At 50.5% G+C, this 18,023-nt stretch overlaps 2 protein-coding genes across 7 annotated transcripts in view; one reads left to right on the forward strand and one right to left on the reverse strand.

Moving 5' to 3' along the window:
• Positions 1 to 743: 743 nt before the first annotated feature.
• On the reverse strand, positions 744 to 13,001 carry DOK2 (docking protein 2). Of its 4 annotated transcripts, none has more exon segments than NM_001185102.2 (5): positions 744 to 1,886; positions 2,393 to 2,577; positions 3,445 to 3,532; positions 3,745 to 4,026; positions 5,021 to 5,157. In NM_001185102.2, coding segments are annotated over 5 exon segments (1,236 nt in total). In that variant the 5' UTR covers positions 5,081 to 5,157; the 3' UTR covers positions 744 to 1,265.
• The window catches only part of XPO7 (exportin 7), a 92,264-nt gene continuing 86,598 nt past the window's right edge, over positions 12,358 to 18,023 (forward strand). For all 3 annotated transcript variants that reach the window (XM_084997575.1, XM_021073572.2, XM_084997581.1), the window contains exon 1: positions 12,358 to 12,415. In XM_084997575.1, coding sequence (XP_084853701.1) covers positions 12,398 to 12,415 — 18 coding nt within the window. In that variant the 5' untranslated portion in view covers positions 12,358 to 12,397. The remainder of the gene's footprint in view (positions 12,416 to 18,023) is intronic.

Below are 18,023 nucleotides of genomic sequence, written 5' to 3' on the forward strand. Positions count from 1 at the left end.
GAAGGTCCACCTTACATGCCACCTTTGATAGGAAGCCTTTCTCAGTCCCCCGATGAACAGCCATTTCCTCCCATAGCTGTTATGGCCCCCTTTTGTGACTGACATCTGTCAGTCATCTCACCTGCTCTGGCCTTGAAGCAGCGTGAGGCCAGGGCAGACTAGAGCCTTCCCAACAGTGCCCCATAATACTGGCTGAGTTGGCCAGTAGCAGAAACGCACTGACATCCCTTCCCGTGGAAGCAGGTTTTGCTGAGAGGAGGAAGCGCAGAGCCTGACCTGTGGGAAAATGGGAAACAAGGAAGGTTCAGAGCAGGAAGGGTTCTCAGTGCCTTCATGGAAGAACCTCCTCCTCTTACAGATCAAGAGGGCAAGTCTCCGGAAGGCAGGCGTTTGAGTGGAGTTAGTCCCATTTCTAGCACACAAGGCTCAATAACAGGCAACTCTTGCTTATCTTCCAGTCCAGGTACACGCAGACACACAGACACACGGCTCCCGTGCTACTCTTCTGGGGTTGACCCTTCCCTAGCAAAGGGTTAAAGATGCTTGAACATCTGTCCCAGGGTGCCCTGGCTTCTGCAGACCTCCACCTCGCTGGACAGATCTGGGGACCCAGCCTAGGCTCAGAGATGGCCTTGCTGCTGGGAGAGGGGGTGTCAGTGGTGGCCAATCGGAACAGTCACCCCCCCGCCCCCCGCAGGCCTGTGCCTGTCCCAGCCCTGCCTCACACACTCATGCCACATAGAAATGTTTCAGAAACGTTTAATGCCACAAAGAAGTCCGAAAGCTGCAGCCATCCTCCTGAGTGCCTGGAGCCACGGCTGTCCTCTGAAGGGGACGTCAGCAGACAGGCAGCCTGCACAAGCCAAGGAACCAGGGCGATCTGCTGACATCTTTTTGTCCTCGGCCCTAAATGCTGGAGGTTCCATTTAGGCTCGGGGGGTGGGGAGTGGAGAAGAGGAAGTAGAAAGGAGTAGGAGAGTCGGTCTCTTCAGGGCACTCTTCCTGCTTTGGGATGGTGACTCATGAGGCAGGCCCTGCGAGGGGCAACTCCTCAGAAGAGACGAAGGCAGCCAAGCCTAGGGTTCTGGAAGGAGCAGCGAGAGGGTCCTGGGAGGCGGCGGCCAGCAGGGGTCACCAGCAGAAGCTGGAAGGGGATGCCCGCTTACTCCTCCGGCTCCTTCTCCCCAGCTCTAACCCTGGCCTGTGTGCACAGGGCGGCTTCAGCGCTGGCATCCCATAGGGTCCACAACTCGCCGGCCCTCCCATCACTTTGGGCCTTTCTTAAGTACGACATTGTCATACTCCGTTCCCTGTGGCCAGCCAGAGGCAGAAAAGTCCTGCCCTGACTCGTAGACATGCTGGAGGCCGCTGCGGTCCCTGTCAGCTGTGGCCTGCCTCTTCCAGGCCTCACCCCGGGGCTCCTTCGGGCTGTCATACAAGGACAGGGAGGCCACGCCCTCGGGTTCATCGTATATGTGGTCGGGTCTCAGGGGCGGGTGCTCCTCGATGCTGTCATACAGAGGGTCAACGGGGAGCTGCCGGGGGCCGGGCAGGATGCCTCTCAAGCTCTTGCCCAGGTTACGTGCCACTGCATCGAAGGGTACCGCGTACTCCCCCTCTGGGCCCCGTTGCCGCGGGGTGGGCACCGGGATGGTGGGCGAGGGTGGTGGCAGTGAGTCGGCGGGTCGGGAGTAGGGGCTCTCTGGCCGGGGCAACACTGTGGGGACCGGGACGGGCTGGCTTTGGGGCCCAGGAGGGGCGGCGTTTTTCTGGGCAGAGATGGCCTCTTCCAGGGCTAGGAAGATCTCATTGCCTTGCCGAGTTTCAAATTCAAAGCTGCCCTCCCCTGAGACACAGCGGCGGCCAGCCTCAAAGGAAAACGTTACCTGGGTGGAGGAGAAAGAAGATGACTGCCTGGCCACGGCAGGGCCGCTGCTCGCGGACCAAGCTCCCAGCCACAAACCTATCACCTCCAACTACCCCCTCCCCAGGAACTGCCTACCCCCCCTGCCCCACCCCCGCCTCCAGCTGCTCCCCCTCCCCCTTTCCCTCCATGTTTTTCTTACAAGTGAAGCTCTCTCTCATCTTCCCTCCTTTCCCCTCCCATCCATCCGAGCAGGAAGCTTGGCATCCAGTTTGTGCAGCACGAGGCCAGCCACTGCCCACCCTGTAACCTCTGCTTTCCTTCTCACCCTCCTCCACCACCATCTCCCCTCCCCTGCTTCTGTCCTCCAGCCCCCAGAGCTGGGCTGCTTTTCCTCTGCCGGCCTCTATCTTCTCTTCCTCCTCCCATTCTCTCCTCCCTTGTGGGCCCCTTCGCCCCTTCCTTGATAGTTTCCTTGCTCTCAGAGCTCAGTACGTCTTAAACCTGCCCCTCACAGCCCCGGCTCACCTTGTCCCGCCCAAAGCGCCGCAGGAACCTGTAGGGCCATTCATACAGCTGGGTGCCTGGCTCAGGACCACCCCACAGCTCCAGGGCGCTCTCCCCAGTCCGCAGGGTATAGGATCCCCAGAGCCGGCACCTCTCACTGGCTTCTGTAGGCCTCATGGTCACAGCAAACTCCTTGCAGGGGACCGCTGGGGAGGAGGGGGAGCAGTTAATGGGAAACGGCTGGCCTGTCTCACCTCTGCCCTGCTCTAAATAGCGCGCCAGCTTTCCAGAAAAGGTATGACCCATATCCCCAGGACCCTGCAGCCAAGGTCCCAAAAGCTGTGCTGCTCTGTGCCAGGTCATACTCCCCAAAATACCAGGTACCTCCACCCCTCCCCCCCAGGAGACATCACACCCTAGCCACATGCACCCTGACCTCGTGCCACTTCCTTCCGGCCCCTGTCGCCAGAGCCAAAGCCTTGTCTCCTCCATCTCATCTCTGCCCCCACCCAGCCGCCTCCCCAATCCCTGCAGTCACGGCTGCAGGTGCAGCCAACCCTGCCCGCCCAGCCCTCGGCCCACCCTCCTCCTACCGATGCCATCAGGTGCCCTCCGAGGCTAGGAGCCCGGATGTCTCCCCAGCCCCCAGTCCACCTGCTCTCCACACACACCCATCCAGAGGGCAGGAGGGGGACTGCCTTGTCAGCCAAAAGCTCCCTTGTCCCAGGACACCTTAATCCACGGGAAGAAAACCATTCTTTTTACAGTCAATTGCTCAGTGCCCACAAGAGAGAGTTCAAGAGCAGCACCTTCACCCAGACCCTCCGGCTGGGCACTTTCCCAGCAGCAGGGCCTGGACAAGAGGGAGCAGACTGCAGGTGAAGAGCTGACATGCATGCTGGCCAGCCTCCCCCACCACAGGCCAGGCCGGAAGCGATGCTGATAAGGGGCTGGCCAGGGCCAGGGGCAACCACAAGGCAGGAAGACTCCGCTGGCAGTCAGCCAGCCTGCACTGCCTCCCCAGTACGCCCTGGGGAGAGCACCCACGGAAAAGAGGCAGCCCCCCACCTCACCTGTGGTCGTGCTGCTGTACAGTTCATTCTCCTCCATGCGGGGCCGGCTGCCCTTTCCCTCCTGGCCTAACAGCTCCTTCCTCGGGCCCTGGGGAGGAAACCCAAGGCTCACCACCATCACCAACCCCAAGCCCTACCTCTGGCCCAGCTTTCTTTCAAAACACACTCAACCAGCTACCCCCTATTCTGACTCGGGATGCTTCCTCCCCCACCCCAGCATCTTGACCTTGGCCCTTCCAACACTGGCCCAGAGCAAGCATCAAGTGCCCCCACGCCTTTCCGCAGCCCTGGACGACTCACCGGGAAGGCCAGGAGGCAGATGGCCTGTATCCAGTCGCCACGCTCTGTGGTTGGGGCCGCCAGCAGGTACAGGCGCTCTGTGGTCTCCAGGAAGAAGGCGCTGGTGTCCCGGGGGCTGCTGGCCTCCCCACCAGCCTCGGCCACCCGCAGGCAGTCACTGAGACGGATGACCCTCCGGGGGGGCTCTCCCCGGCGAGGCTTCTCCGGGCCCTCCTGGAGCTCCAGCCGGGCCAGGGCACAGCCCGACCCTCCGTACAGCACAGCCCCGAACCGGCGCCATTTCTGCCCCCAGATGGGGAGACGGAGAGACGGTGACCAGAGGGGAGAGGAGGGCCCAAGGGAGACGGAGGTGAGGATCACAGGAGACCCAAGGAGGCAGGGAGCCTAACGGAGGCCTTGGGAATTAGGAAGCATTGGAGATCCACCCCCAAGCAACCCAGAAGGAGGCCTGTGAGGACAGCGGAGAAGATGCTAAAGGTAGAAAAGGCACAGTGGAGAGCCCCGTGGAGGCAGACTGCAGGGAGGCCCGGCAGGCCCAACCCAGGGGATCCGAGTCACCAGGCAGAAAGCCTGTGCGTCTTGAGGCCCAGAAGGATGGCCCAGACTGGGGCCCATCATTCTGGTTCTGTGTGAGGCCTCATGGAAGGCACCTGCCCCCAGGAACGTCAGCTGACCCTCCTGAACCCTCCCGCCCCATCCCCTGACAAGTCAGGCCATGAGAGAGACAGACGGACGGAGAGGAGCCCTGGGGTGGGTCAGCTGAAGGAAGGAGCACTTCCTCATTCAAGGAGGCCAAGGAGGGGAAAGGAATCAGGACACCACGGGGCCCTGGCTCCCAGAGACCAAGCTCAAGCTCACAGGCCAAACGCACCCCACTGGGGCAGGAAAAAAGGAAGGAACTCCCACTGCAATCCCAAATGATCCCCTCTGCCATTCCCTCCATCCCCTCCCAAGGTGCCCTGGTGAGAAGTTGCCACAGGGCAAGAAAGGCAAGAAACAGAGCCAGAGCCCCTCCCCCCACTCCTCCCCACCCCCACCCCGGGTCAGCAGCCGTCAGCAAGAGCAGAGTCTGGGGCCTGGTCAGGGAGGTCAGCAGCTGCTGAGGAAAGAGCCCTCTCAAGCTTGTGCTCTGGGCCTGAGGCGGTTGATGGCACAGTCCCTGGCATCTCCTAAGGGTTCTGGAACATTCCAGGGTCTCCTCTCCTCCCCGGGAGAGTCTAGCGAAGCCCCAGCCTCTCGGCCCAGCCCCAGCCCAGCCCAGTCCAGCTCTTCCTACCTTCCCGAAAGTCTGCTGCTGCTGAAGGTACAGGAAGCCCTGCTTCACCACGTCCTCCATCCTCCCACCATCCCCGGCCCTGAGCCTCAGCGCTCCTTCCACTCCCGCCCTCTTTCTCTCCTCACTGCCCTATGTTCCCCCTTCTCTCAAGTTCATTTCCTCTCTGCCTAGAGTATTCTGCACTATTCTAGTCTGCTTGATGACGACAAGCTGATAGGCCCTGTGGTTTCTTGCTGTGTGTGTGTGTGTTTTCTTTTTGATGAGTGAGTTTCACACTCAAGCTTCCTGCATTTTTCAGTGAGTAAGACAGCATTTCCAAAAAGCCAAATTCCATTGCTTCAGTGAGCAACAACTCAGGTACAGAACCTGGCATGGAGAGTCACCACCACAGAGTGGCTGACCCACTGGAACAGAGACCCACTGGAACAGAGACCCAGAAGAAATTTGACAGTAAAACCAGTCACCAAGGCCCCCTCGCCCCAAGCTGAATGCTTAGCATGACAAAACAAGGTCAGAACCATAGAAATCAACCAGTCCAACTCCCTCATTTAAAAATGAGGAAACGTGGAGTTCCCGTCGTGGCGCAGTGGTTAACGAATCCGACTAGGAACCATGAGGTTGCGGGTTCGGTCCCTGCCCTTGCTCAGTGGGCTAACGATCCGGCGTTGCCGTGAGCTGTGGTGTAGGTTGCAGACGCGGCTCGGATCCCGCGTTGCTGTGGCTCTGGCGTAGGCCAGTGGCTACAGCTCTGATTCAACCCCTAGCCTGGGAACCTCCATATGCCGCGGGAGCGGCCCAAGAAATAGCAACAACAACAACAAAAAGAAAAAAAAAAAAAATGAGGAAACGTGAAGTTCCCTGGTGGCTCAGTGGGTTAAGGACCTGTCATTGTCACTGCCGTGGTATGAGTTCAGACCCTGGCCCCAGGAACTTCCACATGCCAGGGACATGGCCAATAAATAAATAAATAAATAAATAAATAAAAATGAGGACACTGAGGTTCAGGAAGGTCTGAGGGACAGGTCCAAGGCCACCAAACCGGAACCCAGGTCTCTCAACCCAGGAGGAGCTGAGCACACACACGCCCAGCACCGTGGACGAAATCACCTCACCACTTTCACACACTCTGCTGCAATGGTTTCACTCTGTGGGGAGCACTCCCTGCCCCCACCATGGTGACACACACGTACACCACCTCCATGAGATTATAGAAACATGAACGTTCCCACACGCTATGCTCCCCAAGCATATCTCAACTGCTGGAGTTCACCATCTTTCCAGCTTTTGTGAGCATTATAAAGACAACTGAGTTCCAGAGTTCCCGTTGTGGCTCAGCAGGTTTAGAACCCAACTAATATCTATGAGGATTTGGATTCGATCCCTGGCCTCACTCAGTGTGGTAAGGATCCGGAGTTATCTCCGGCTGCAGTGTAGGTCACAGACACAGCTTGGATCCCATGTCACTGTAGCTGTGGTGTAGGCTGGCAGTTGCAGCTCCAATTCGACCCCTAGCCTGGGAACTTCCATATGTTGTGGGTATGGCCCTAAAAAGACAAAAAAAAAAAGACAACTGAGTTCCAGTCAGTTGGAGATTATCTTTCTAGGTTAAAACAGTAACCTCTTATACTTATATTTAAAAAAAAAAAAAAAAAAAAAAAAAGAACTTCCCATCGTGGCGCAGTGGTTAACGAATCCAACTAGGAACCATGAGGTTGCGGGTTCAGTCCCTGCCCTTGCTCAGTGGGTTAAGGATCCGGCGTTACCATGAGCTGTGGTGTAGGTTGCAGACGTGGCTCGGATCCCGCGTTTTGCTGTGGCTCTGGTGTAGGCCGGTGGCTACAGCTCTGATTTGACCCCTAGCCTGGGAACCTCCATATGCTGTGGGAGCGGCCCAGGAAATAGCAAAAAGACAAAAAAAAAAAAAAAAAAAAAAGCTCCATAGTTATCAAAAGTGCCTTATACTTACTAAAGGTTTCGGGCACCAGGCACACTATCCCTGGAAGAAGGAAGGGCAGGTATAAACACACCTGTTTGAGACCCTCCTGAGGTCACAGAGGCAGAGGAGGAAGTAGCAGGGTATCTGATCTTGAATTCGGCGATCTTCTTATTGCTCACCCCTAAGTGGAATCCACATTTCATGCAAGGAGATACATTGCTTTGGAGAAATCTAAGCTCCCCAAAGAATATTTAACTTAGAGCCAGATGGTTTAGAGAAGCAATGATGGAGGCATGGTGCCGAAATGTTGGGGGAACCAGAGAATTAGACCAGCACTCTGGGGTAACCCCATAATGGGTGCTTATGTAAACAAGCTGTTTCCTTTACCGTGGGGGTTCAGTTGCCTTGGGAAGGAAACCAGAGGAGTGCACTGCTCAGGCCTCTGCCGTACATGCCATGCGCTTTACCAAAACAGCTCTAAGAGACCAATGTCATGAGCTCTGGGAGCAGAGGGCAGAGTCACGTAAAGCTCTCGGCACTCAGCACTGCTGCCTGGATTTGATCAGGTGGATTCAGAGACCAATGGGTAGCCAGGGATGCTGGTGTGGGAAAAACTCCTTGGGAAGTGGTTAGGAGTATGGAAATGGATGGCCTATTTCATTTTTCTCGTCCTGAAGGAGAGACAACATCACATGGGAGCTGCATGGTTTGCGGGCCGACTCAGCATCTCCTTACAGAGGAAGATGAAAAGGGCTTTGGAGTTCCCACTGTGGCAAAGCGGGTTAAGGCTCACCATTGTCTCCGGCAGTGTGGGTTTTATCCCCAGCATGGCACAGTTGGTTAAGGATCTGGTGTTGCCACAGCTGTGGTGTAGGTCATAGCTGTAGCTTAGATTCAATCCCTTCCATATTGCTGCAGGAGCAGCAACAAAAGAGAAGAAAAGGGCGTTCTGGGCCATCCTGGGGACTGCCAGAGAAGTGCCTTTCAAACTTTAATGTGAAGCTATTGTTAAAAGTGCAGATTCTGATGCAGCAGGTCTAGACTGCGACCTGTGATGCTGATGTTGCTGGTGTGGACCAGACCTGTCTCTGAGTAGCAAGAAAACAGGATGCTCCTCCCTACCACTCTGGTCGCCTTCCCAGATGGTAAACTGGACACTTTCCACTCAGAACCACAGGGGGGCACCCGAGCATGCCAGATCACTTGGGAACTGTTAATAAACCTGGAGGGCTGAGCCCCAGGTGTTTCAGACACCCGCTAGCCATCCCTTGCCTGTGGTAGCCAGAAATGTTCTCTTCCTGTGGCTGGGGTCCGCAACAGGAGCGAACTCGGAGCAACACCCACTTTTCCTGGCAGGATTTGTGGGAATCCTACAGTGGAAGTACTGACCCCAGGACGTTCTGCTTGGCTGCAAGCAAACCCTGTGAGCCAGGCAAACCCAGAAGACATAGCTCCAAGACACACCAGAGGGGCAGAGAACCAGAGGCCAGTAGGTTACCCAGGTACCAATAATAGCAAGAGAAAGCAGCATAAAGGAAAAGGTCTCAGGGGTTTACATGGAGGCACAGGTGGGGGAGGAGGTGCCCCGTGGCTTCTCATTTGTGCATCAGTATGAGCCATTAGGGTCCTTTCCTTTACAATGGTTTCTCACAGCAGGAGCTGAGAACACGGATCAGGAGACTCTGGGAATTTTGCAACTTTTTGTTACTAGTCTCACCAGAGATTAACAACTAAATTCTTAATACAAAAGGGTTTCTGAGCTAGTGTTTGGGGGCAAGAAAAGAAGGAGCTGAAGCAATTGTGATTCCCTGGCCATGAGGTACCCACCCCCCCAATGACTAGGTGGGGACAGCTGCCCTAGGGGTAGCTCTGGGCACACCACTGGTAGGCAGGCATTGACCGGGCTGGGAGCTGGTGTGGATCTGAGAGGGATGGAGGACCAGGCACAGAAATAAATGTTTTCTGTTTGTTTTTTGTTTTTTTTTAGGGCGGCACCCGTGGTATCTGGAAGTTCCCAGGTTAAGGGTCGAATCGGAGCTACAGCTGCCAGCCACAGCCACAGCCATGCCAGATCTGAGCTGCATCTGCGACCTACACCACAGCTTATGGCAATGCCGGATCCTTAACCCACTGAGCGAGGCCAGGGATCCAACCTGTGTCCTCCTGGACTAGTCGGGTTTGTTACCGCTGAGCCGCATCGGGAACTCCCAGGCACAGAAGCAAGTGAATGGTGTTCGTGAAGGATTCCATCCCGGCCTCCTCCCACCCAAGTTGTTGCCTGACTGTGGGGGAGGAAGGACACCACCAGTCTCCAGAGTTTCATTCCTAGTCCTCACCATTTATATATCACCTCTCCCAGTACTAAGGAAAGAGGGAACCCAATTATTAGCATGGTAATTATGTTACTTAGCACTGGCATAACACTTCAAACACTTTATGTTCTAAGAGCCCCAAACGCACCCTAGAATGAGACTGAGATGGGGAAAAGTTAATTAACTCAGTCTTTTTCTGAGCACTTCTCTGAGCAGAGGTGGGGGGGACAGAGCGGAAACAAGACATATTGAAGGAGTTCCCATAGTGGCACGTGGAAACAAATCTGATTAGGAACCATGAGGTGGCAGGTTTGATCCCTGGCTTTGCTCAGTGGGTTAAGGATCCGGCGTTGCCATGAGCTGTAGTGTAGGTTGCAGACACAGCTGGGATCTGGTGTTGCAGTGGCTGTGGTGTAGGCCAGTGGCTACAGCTCCAATTAGACTCCTAGCCTGGGAATCTCTATATGCTGCACCATGGGTGCGGCCCTAAAGAGACAAAAAAAAAAAAAAGGAAACCCTAGAGTTAAGAAATTTACTAACTGAAATCAAAATAAAGTAGACTAATGTGGCATATAGTAAATTGCAAAAAAAAAAAAAGAAAAAGACACATTGAAGCCCTGTTTTCACTGTGATTCCCTTCCTGTTGGAGACCCAGACAAGGAAAGGAAAAAGTATGTAACTAAATACTTAAGGACATACAGTGATCAGCACTCTAAGTATGACACTGATGGGGTCAGGGGACAACTTTCAATAGAGCCGTGAGAAAAGCTTCTTTGAGGAGATAATACCTGAACTAAGACATCAATGATAAGAGGACACCAGCCACTTAAGGACCTGAGGGAAAAACATTCCAGGCAGAAGTTCCTTCAAGGGCAAAGGCCCTGAGGCAGGAATCACTGGATGTGCAGAGCTGCAAGAAGGGCAGAAGGACCAGCGCATTGGGAGCCAGAGTGGCTCCTCACGTGGGCTCTTGGGCTGTCACCAAGATTTGGAATGTATCCTAAATGCAGTGGGAGGCCACTGGAGGATTTTTCAGCAAGGACACAAATGATCTGATTTATGATTTTAAAAGGATGTTCTGCAGCTATATGGAAAATGGATTCTCAAAGAGCAAGACAGGAAACAGGGAAACTAATCAGGAATCTATGATTTGAGCCGAAGAGAAATGTGATGATGATCTGGATGAGGGTGTTGGCAGCAGCAATGAAGAGGTGTGGCCAGACTGGGGTATGTACTGGATAGAGATTCTACAGGACTTGCCAGTGGATTGGATATGGGGGACTGTTGAAACACTGGGTAATCAAGGTTAACTCCTGGGTTTTTAGTTTGCGCAACTGGGTAAATGATGGTATCATTTACAGAGAAGGGGGAGATGGGGGAAACAGGTGTGGGGGAGGGTTGGATTTGGACCTGGGCCACAGGGAGCTGTTATTTCTTTTTTTTTTTTTAACTTTTATAATTTTTTTTAAATTTTTTCCCACTGTACAGCAAGGGGGTCAGGTTATCCTTACATGTATACATTACAATTACATTTTTTCCCCCACCTGGGAGCTGTTATTTCTACCCAATCAGGAAAGTAGGGGATAGGAAGACTGCCATTGCAACTCCACTCCAAGAAGATACCAAAGAAGAACCTGACCCTGACCCACCTTCCCCTGCCCTCTACCCTCAGGGAGCTAAGAACAGGACACTCAAAAGTTGCTGGAAAACAAAACCAGAAAAATCCTACATCTCAGGGTCTAGGCTTGCCAGGAACAACAGTCAAAAAAGCTCTGCCTCAAGTCTTCTATTGGCAGAGCCTAACTTGCATACAGAACCCTAGCTGCAAGGAAATCTGGGTAATGTAGTTTTTAGGTGTTCTACCTCTAAATCAGGAAGACACACTCGGAGGAGGAGGAAGATTGAAGTGAATGCTGAGTACCCGTCCCCTCGATCCACAACGGAAAGTGTATGTCATTCACTACTATCATCATTTCCGTCGCCCGTGGTGGCTCCTAGTCCATACAAACTTCAAACAGCCAATACTTTTCAGAATCCAGCTAAAATCTAATTGGGGGCCTTGACTGGAAGTCGGAGGGGAATCCAGTGGAAAACAGGAACCGGCATTATCTGATACAGATCATTCCTAGTGGGAAGACTGGAATTAGCCTCAGCAGGCAGGGCCTGACCTGATCTGACCCAAGGGGATGGCTTTCACACTCAGACTGAGCCCAAGGGTCCTAAAACCCCTTTAGGTCTCCCCCTATCACCTCCCCCAGCTTCCGACCCCTCTCAGCAGGCAGCCTACTGGTTAAGATAACAATCTATTAGGGAAGATTAGAACCATGTCTTCTGCATGTTTCCATGAACATCGCCACTATTTGGTGGCTATTTCCATGAATGTTTACCGCAAAAAAAGGACAGAAATGAAAACAAGGAGATCACGATTCGGGTTGCTGGTAAAACCCAGGATCAGAGAGCAATGGCCCCTGTCCACTGGAGCGGAAAGCTAGAAAGACACAATTTCGGCCGCCGAAGGCAGTGAAAAGCGAAGAATAACGCAGGCGTCCTAAATAGTGGGGGGTTAGGTGGCGAGCGCACCGGAAGACCCCCCCGGTGTGTGGTGTTACAGCAGAGGCGCGGCGGCAGAGGGAGAGGGGCGTTCGGGGGCACGTTCGAGGACACTCGGGAAGACAGGAATCCGCCAGGTGCAGGGGTCTGGGCGGGGACAGGTCCCAGCCCCTTGAGGAGCCCTCTCCAAGCTGATGAGCGAAGGCATCTCCAACTCCCGGGGCAGCGCTTGCCCGCCAGCCGGAGCGAGCACGGCCCCTTTAAAAACCATGTAAACAAAGCTTTGTTCCCCCCGGCCCCCTCCCCTCGCGCCCCCGGGTCCGCTCCTTCCTCTACCCGCCCCCCGCGTCTCCGGGCCGCTGACGTTGCGGCGCCTTTACGCCGTCCCAACGGCGCTGCGCATTCTCCAACCGCGGCCCCGGCCGCCCGGGCCTGCGCAGCCGGGCGGCGCTACGCCGCGAGCGCAGCGCGACAAGCCCCCAGCGCGCAGGCGCAGCGGCGACGGCGGCGGCGGCGGCGGCCCGGCCGAGGTGCGCGCTGGGGGGGAGGGGGGCCGGAGAGGAGCATGAATGGAGCAAAATGGCGGATCATGTGCAGGTGAGAGGAGCCACGGGGGAGGGGGCGGCCGCGGAGAGTGGGGAGTGGGAGCGCACGGGGCCCAAGGGGCTCGGGAAGGCTCGGGACTCGCCCGACCCGCGCCGCCGCCACTCGGGGCTCTGGAGCCGCCGCCCGTCCCGGAGCTCTGGGGCCTTTCCCGCCTCCCGGGCCGGGGGCCTCCTCCATCCCCTCCCACCCGGTCCCATGCTTCTTGCGCGGGGCTGGAGGTGTAGGAATCGGCGCCCCGGCGGGCACAGCCTACATCGCTTATCAGCGACTGTCTTTCTGTTGGAGGGAGGCCTCCCGCAAGTCCTCAGTACCCCCCAAGACCGGGAAGGGAGGGAGACCCTTTGCCCACTCTTTCCGGAGGGGGACTTCCCCGTCACACCCGCCAGCCCTAAACAAATAACAAAAAGAATACCTCACGCTGATAAACCTACCGAGTCTTTCCCGCCGCCTTCCTCTTCACGCCCCCAAATACTGGAGACCCCCCCCTGCGGCCTCCTTCCTCCTCCCACAGATGCGCCCTTCACCCCACTCCTGATCGTACAAGCCTACAGGGCCGAGCGCCCCAATCCTCCAAAATGGGTGCTCAGGCCCGGGCCCGCCCTCCCTCCGGTCCCCCTATCCCCGGTGAAGGAGTTGAGTGCCCACACCTCCTCCGAAACGCGGGGTGGAGGGGGTGTGTCTGAAGCGAGAGATGCAACGTTGGGTGCCGACGTTGCTCCGGAGGGTCCTGATTTGACTCCGGAGCTGCCCCGGGCGTGCTTTGGGCCCAGGCCACTTTTCTTCAAAGATATGGCACAGGCCTTAGGAAGAGACAGCCCATACTGAACCGAATAGTAGCTGGAGGGGTCAGGGTTATTTCTTGCAAACTCGATAAAGTTTTTCCTCTGATATTTTTATGACAGTTATTATTACAGATATTGTCTGAAACCTTCGGATTTTCAAGGTAATCGTACATGTTTTCTGTTGGGGGAAGTAAAAAGTAGAATAACAAGTGTCGCCTTATTTTGCATACTATGTAGTTAACATTCCTCACGTGAAAAGGATGATCTTATTCCCAACATTATGTCTATAAGAACCTGTAGTGGAGTGACTTGTATCAGTTTCTTTGGTTGGGAAGGGGCTAAATAAATTCTCGGGCCAGGGATCAGGAGAGTAAATCTTTGGAGCAAGGGGTACAAGTTATCAGGACGGGAATTATATCAAAAAATTGTAACCACAGATGGAAAACCACAAGATTTGTGTTTTAAAGCCAGAATCGTGGCCTAATTCAGAAGCAGCATTAACAGTTGTTACAAGCTGATAATAATAATAGCACCTTGAGTTTTATAGCAGCCATTTCTAAGAAGCATGAAAGAGTCTTATGTGATTTTTTTTTCTTTAATTCTTCTGTCCTAAAAGAGTAGATAGGCGAGAATTACATTTGTCATTTTGAAGAAACAAACCAAAGTACAGAGCTGATATGAGATTTGCTTAGGGTAAGACTAAAGTGGATCAAGGGCTTTTGACTTTGGGTTCCATGCTCTTATCTACTGGGGGAAAAAATTAGTCTCCATAAGCATTTCAGAACCATGTTCTGCATGATGCTTTGGAAGGCAAGAGGAAGTCCATGTACTTTTATGAATATACTTCTGTTTTATCTCTTGCAAACAAGTCTCTCTTAATATGATCTCTCCCACATTTTGAATGGAAAGGTCATTCCTTACCAGAGGAAAGTCAAGATGGGCTAAAGCAATCTTCAGAGCATTTTTGTCTCAAAGGAGGGTCTGCCTTACTTTTCAGAAGGTGATGTTTTTCTCCCACCCACCCCAAAATAAAAATCTACCAAAGTGAGAATTTGTTAACATTTCCAAACAAAAGACAATCCAGTCCAGTGTCTTACTTGACTTGAGAATTGTAGTGTATTACTCTCTAAATTAGTGGTCTTTATAACAGCAGGATAAGTTTGTGAGAGAATTTTTTCTCTTTAAATAGAATGGAGCATACTGCTTTTCTTTTTTAGACCGCTAAATTACTTCTAGTATTGTATACTCAGAGACTTCAACGTGGTACTTTATTGTAGCAGAAAAACTGCCCAAGAAAAAGATAAGACACCTCCCCGCCCTGTGCAGCATAAGTAAATAAATGAAAGGATTAAAGACAAAACTGAAGTATGTTGAGGAAGGATTTTTTTCTGAAAATACTGTTAGACATGAAGCTTGAAAAGGAGGCTACCACAGATTCAAGATAGTGATTATTTGAAAGTTGTGATACTAAATAGTTGAGTCATTATATATCTAGTACTTTTCTGAACCACCAGGGTGAGCAGTTTTGTTGTTGGTTTTTTTTTTTTTTTCCTTTTGACACTAAGCAAGTGTCATATGATTCTCAGGCTGGAGTCTTGAGCATCTCTTCTGATAAGTGTTTAATTGATGTCATAAAATGGAAAAATTATAATATTTGATGTGTCCTTTAGCTCTGTTGATGTCATAGTCAAACCTTCAGAAGAGAGGCTTATAAGAAACCCCTTGTGGTGAGTTTCTTTTTCTTGGTCTTAGACGACGTTATCTATCGCCCACCATGGAGGCAGTGATTGACTTAGGAAAAAAAAAATCAAACTCATTTGTATTTATCTTCATAAAAATAAATGCTGTCCTTTTTTTAAAAAAAAATCTAAGTTAGATGAGAATAATCAGTATTTTCACTTGCTGGCTAGTTATTGCAAAGAAACAAGATGACTTGGTGTACAGTGGTAATAAAAAATTCTGAAAGATCAGATGTTAGCTTTAATAGTGCTAGCTGATATTCAGGATCTTGAGAGAGAAAGGAAAAAACACATAATATAATTATACAATGTATGTTATTTAAAATATAAGTATATGTAAATATATTAAATGAAGGATAATTCTAGCATTTTGTTGGCTTTATTATGTTGTTAGGCTCAGCCTTATACACAGTCTTACAGTATTATTTACTGGGTTCTTCACTATGACTTTGTAATAACAGAAAATACTCTTTTCAAGTAGTCGTATTTGTTTAAATATTGACCACCAGTGTAACTCTAGGGAGTCATGAAGAATCATTAAAAACTGGTAGGTTAAATTTTAACAGAGTGCAAAAGTTTAGCCTGATTATAGCAAAAGATTGTTGTCATTTAGTTTTTAAAAATATACGGGGAAACATGAGAGGACCTACCTACTGGTAGTTCATTTTGAGAAGAGTATTTGGTACAACTTTTGAGAATTTTAAATGGAAAAAAAGTTACTTTTTGTAAATTTTTTTTTTCAGTTAAGCTAATACCATAATGCTTAATGTGTGTGAGGCCCTTTGCTCTGCTGGGCACTGAAGAGGATTCAGCGCTGAGCAAGGTACTGGAGCCAGGCTGCTGAAGTGTCAAATTCTGAAGCTCTCAGGCAGGCTTCAGAAGTACAAACAGATACAAGAACTAATACACTGATTTCAAAACATGTGATATTTGTGTTGGATGATATCAGAATAGCTGCATCCCCTCACGCCCCCCAGCTCCCTCTTCTACAAATAATATGTCTGTATTTTAAAAGATTATTTAAAAAAAAAAAAAAGAGCTTATTTATGTAAAGTTGGTAATTCTTTTTTTTTTTAATTTCTTTCTTTTTTTTTTTTTTTTATTTTCCCACTGTACAGCAAGGGGATCAAGTTATCCTTACATGTATACATTACAATTACTTTTTTTTTCCCCACCCTTTGTTCTGTTGCAACAAGAGTATCTAGACAAAGTTCTCAATGCTACTCAGCAGGATCTCCTTGTAAATCTATTGTAAGTTGTGTCTGATAAGCCCAAGCTCCCAGATCCCTCCCACTCCCTCCCCCTCCCATCAGGCAGCCACAAGTCTTTTCTCCAAGTCCATGATTTTCTTTTCTGAGGAGATGTTCATTTGTGCTGGATATTAGATTCCAGTTATAAGTGATATCATATGGTATTTGTCTTTGTCTTTCTGGCTCATTTCCCTCAGTATGAGATTCTCTAGTTCCATCCATGTTGCTGCAAATGGCATGATGTCATTCTTTTTTATGGCTGAGTAGTATTCCATTGTGTATATATACCACCTCTTTCGAATCCAATCCTATGTTGATGGACATTTGGGTTGTTTCCATGTCCTGGCTATTGTGAATAGTGCTGCAATGAACATGCGGATGCATGTGTCTTAAAGTTGGTAATTCTGATTTAGTTATTTACTTTTCTGAGAAAAGCCTTCAGAAAAATTAAGTTATATACACATATACGGTATCATTCAAAGAATTAGGCAAGAAAACAAAATTTATTACTATAATGGAATCTCTAATTTAGATGGAGGTAGGAGAAAGGAGCATTAAGAAGATCCCTGTTCTGTATCTTACAGATAAATTAACTTATGAAATTGATGTTCATAACCACCAGCTGTGTTTTCTTTTTTTTTTGTTTGGGTTTCTAAAGCAATATTGTACCACACAGCCTTTTGAGAAGGGCAAGTTGCCCTTCATGACTCCCTAGAGTTACACTGGTGGTCAATATTTAAACAAATATGACTACTTGAAAAATGTATTTTCTATTATTACAAAGTCATAGTGAAGAGCCCAGTAAATAATACTCTAAGATTGTGTGTAAGGCCCAGTTTAAACCGATAAGCTGCTGTCTCTGTAGGTACAACCACCAAGGCTACTTTGCTGACTTTAATATATGTAAAGGAGATAGTTTAGATATTGCATCAGTTTTTTAAAAAAATCACTGAACATTATCTCACAGATTTTCTCAGTGTCAGGAATCTGAGAGTGGCTTAACTGGATGATTCTAGTTCAGGGTCTTTGTTTGCCGCCAAACTGTCAGCTGGGACAGTGGTGCATCTCAAGGCTTGAGTGAGGATGGAGAACCTGTTTCCAGGCTCAGCCTCATGCTCATTGGCAGGCGTTAGTTAGTTACTTGTGGGCAGTTGGGCTAGGGGCCACAGTGCCCCACTGGCCATTGTCTGGAGAAATCCACTCTTCACCACAAGGACCCTTCCTAGTACATAATTGTTTTTTAAGGATTTCTTTTTTACATTATGTAGTGATGTCTGCTATGTATTAGTGGTTGTTTTTTTAAAACCCCTTTTGAAAAATATCTTTAGACAGGTACAAAAATCATAACTTTAGCTTGATGAATTTTCATAAAGTGAAACACTCTTGTAACCAGAACACAAAATCCATAATATTTTCAGTGCCTCAAAAGTCCCTCTGATGCCCCCCTCAACAAGTACCCATACATCCTTCCTCCTAAAGGTAACTACTATCCTGTCATTTGATTTCTAAACACACTTTTAGGAGCTGAGTAAAGCCTATCCATGAGATCTTGACTTCAGAGCCAGAGAGGGAAGAGCAGTAGAAGCAGTGGTTCTTCAGCTTTTGGAGGAGTTGGTTTGTTTTTTAATTTTTTTAGAATGTAATGGAAGCCGTGTGCTCTCTAGGGAGGAACAGCATACCTGCATAGAAACTTGACTACAGTTTCAAGCCATTCATGAACTTAAGAGTTTAAAGATGTATTCCTTTTTAGGTGAAATGCTTACCACATTTTATTGAGAAACTGATTTACAGGTCTTTCTCTTTTGACCTAAGTGAAAGGCTAGCTCAG

The sequence above is a fragment of the Sus scrofa genome, chromosome 14 (assembly GCF_054392235.1).
Source record: "Sus scrofa isolate SSC_HxYL_T2T_F1_AM1 chromosome 14, Sscrofa_HxYL_maternal_Yorkshire_Landrace_v2.0, whole genome shotgun sequence".
NCBI lineage: Eukaryota > Metazoa > Chordata > Mammalia > Artiodactyla > Suidae > Sus > Sus scrofa.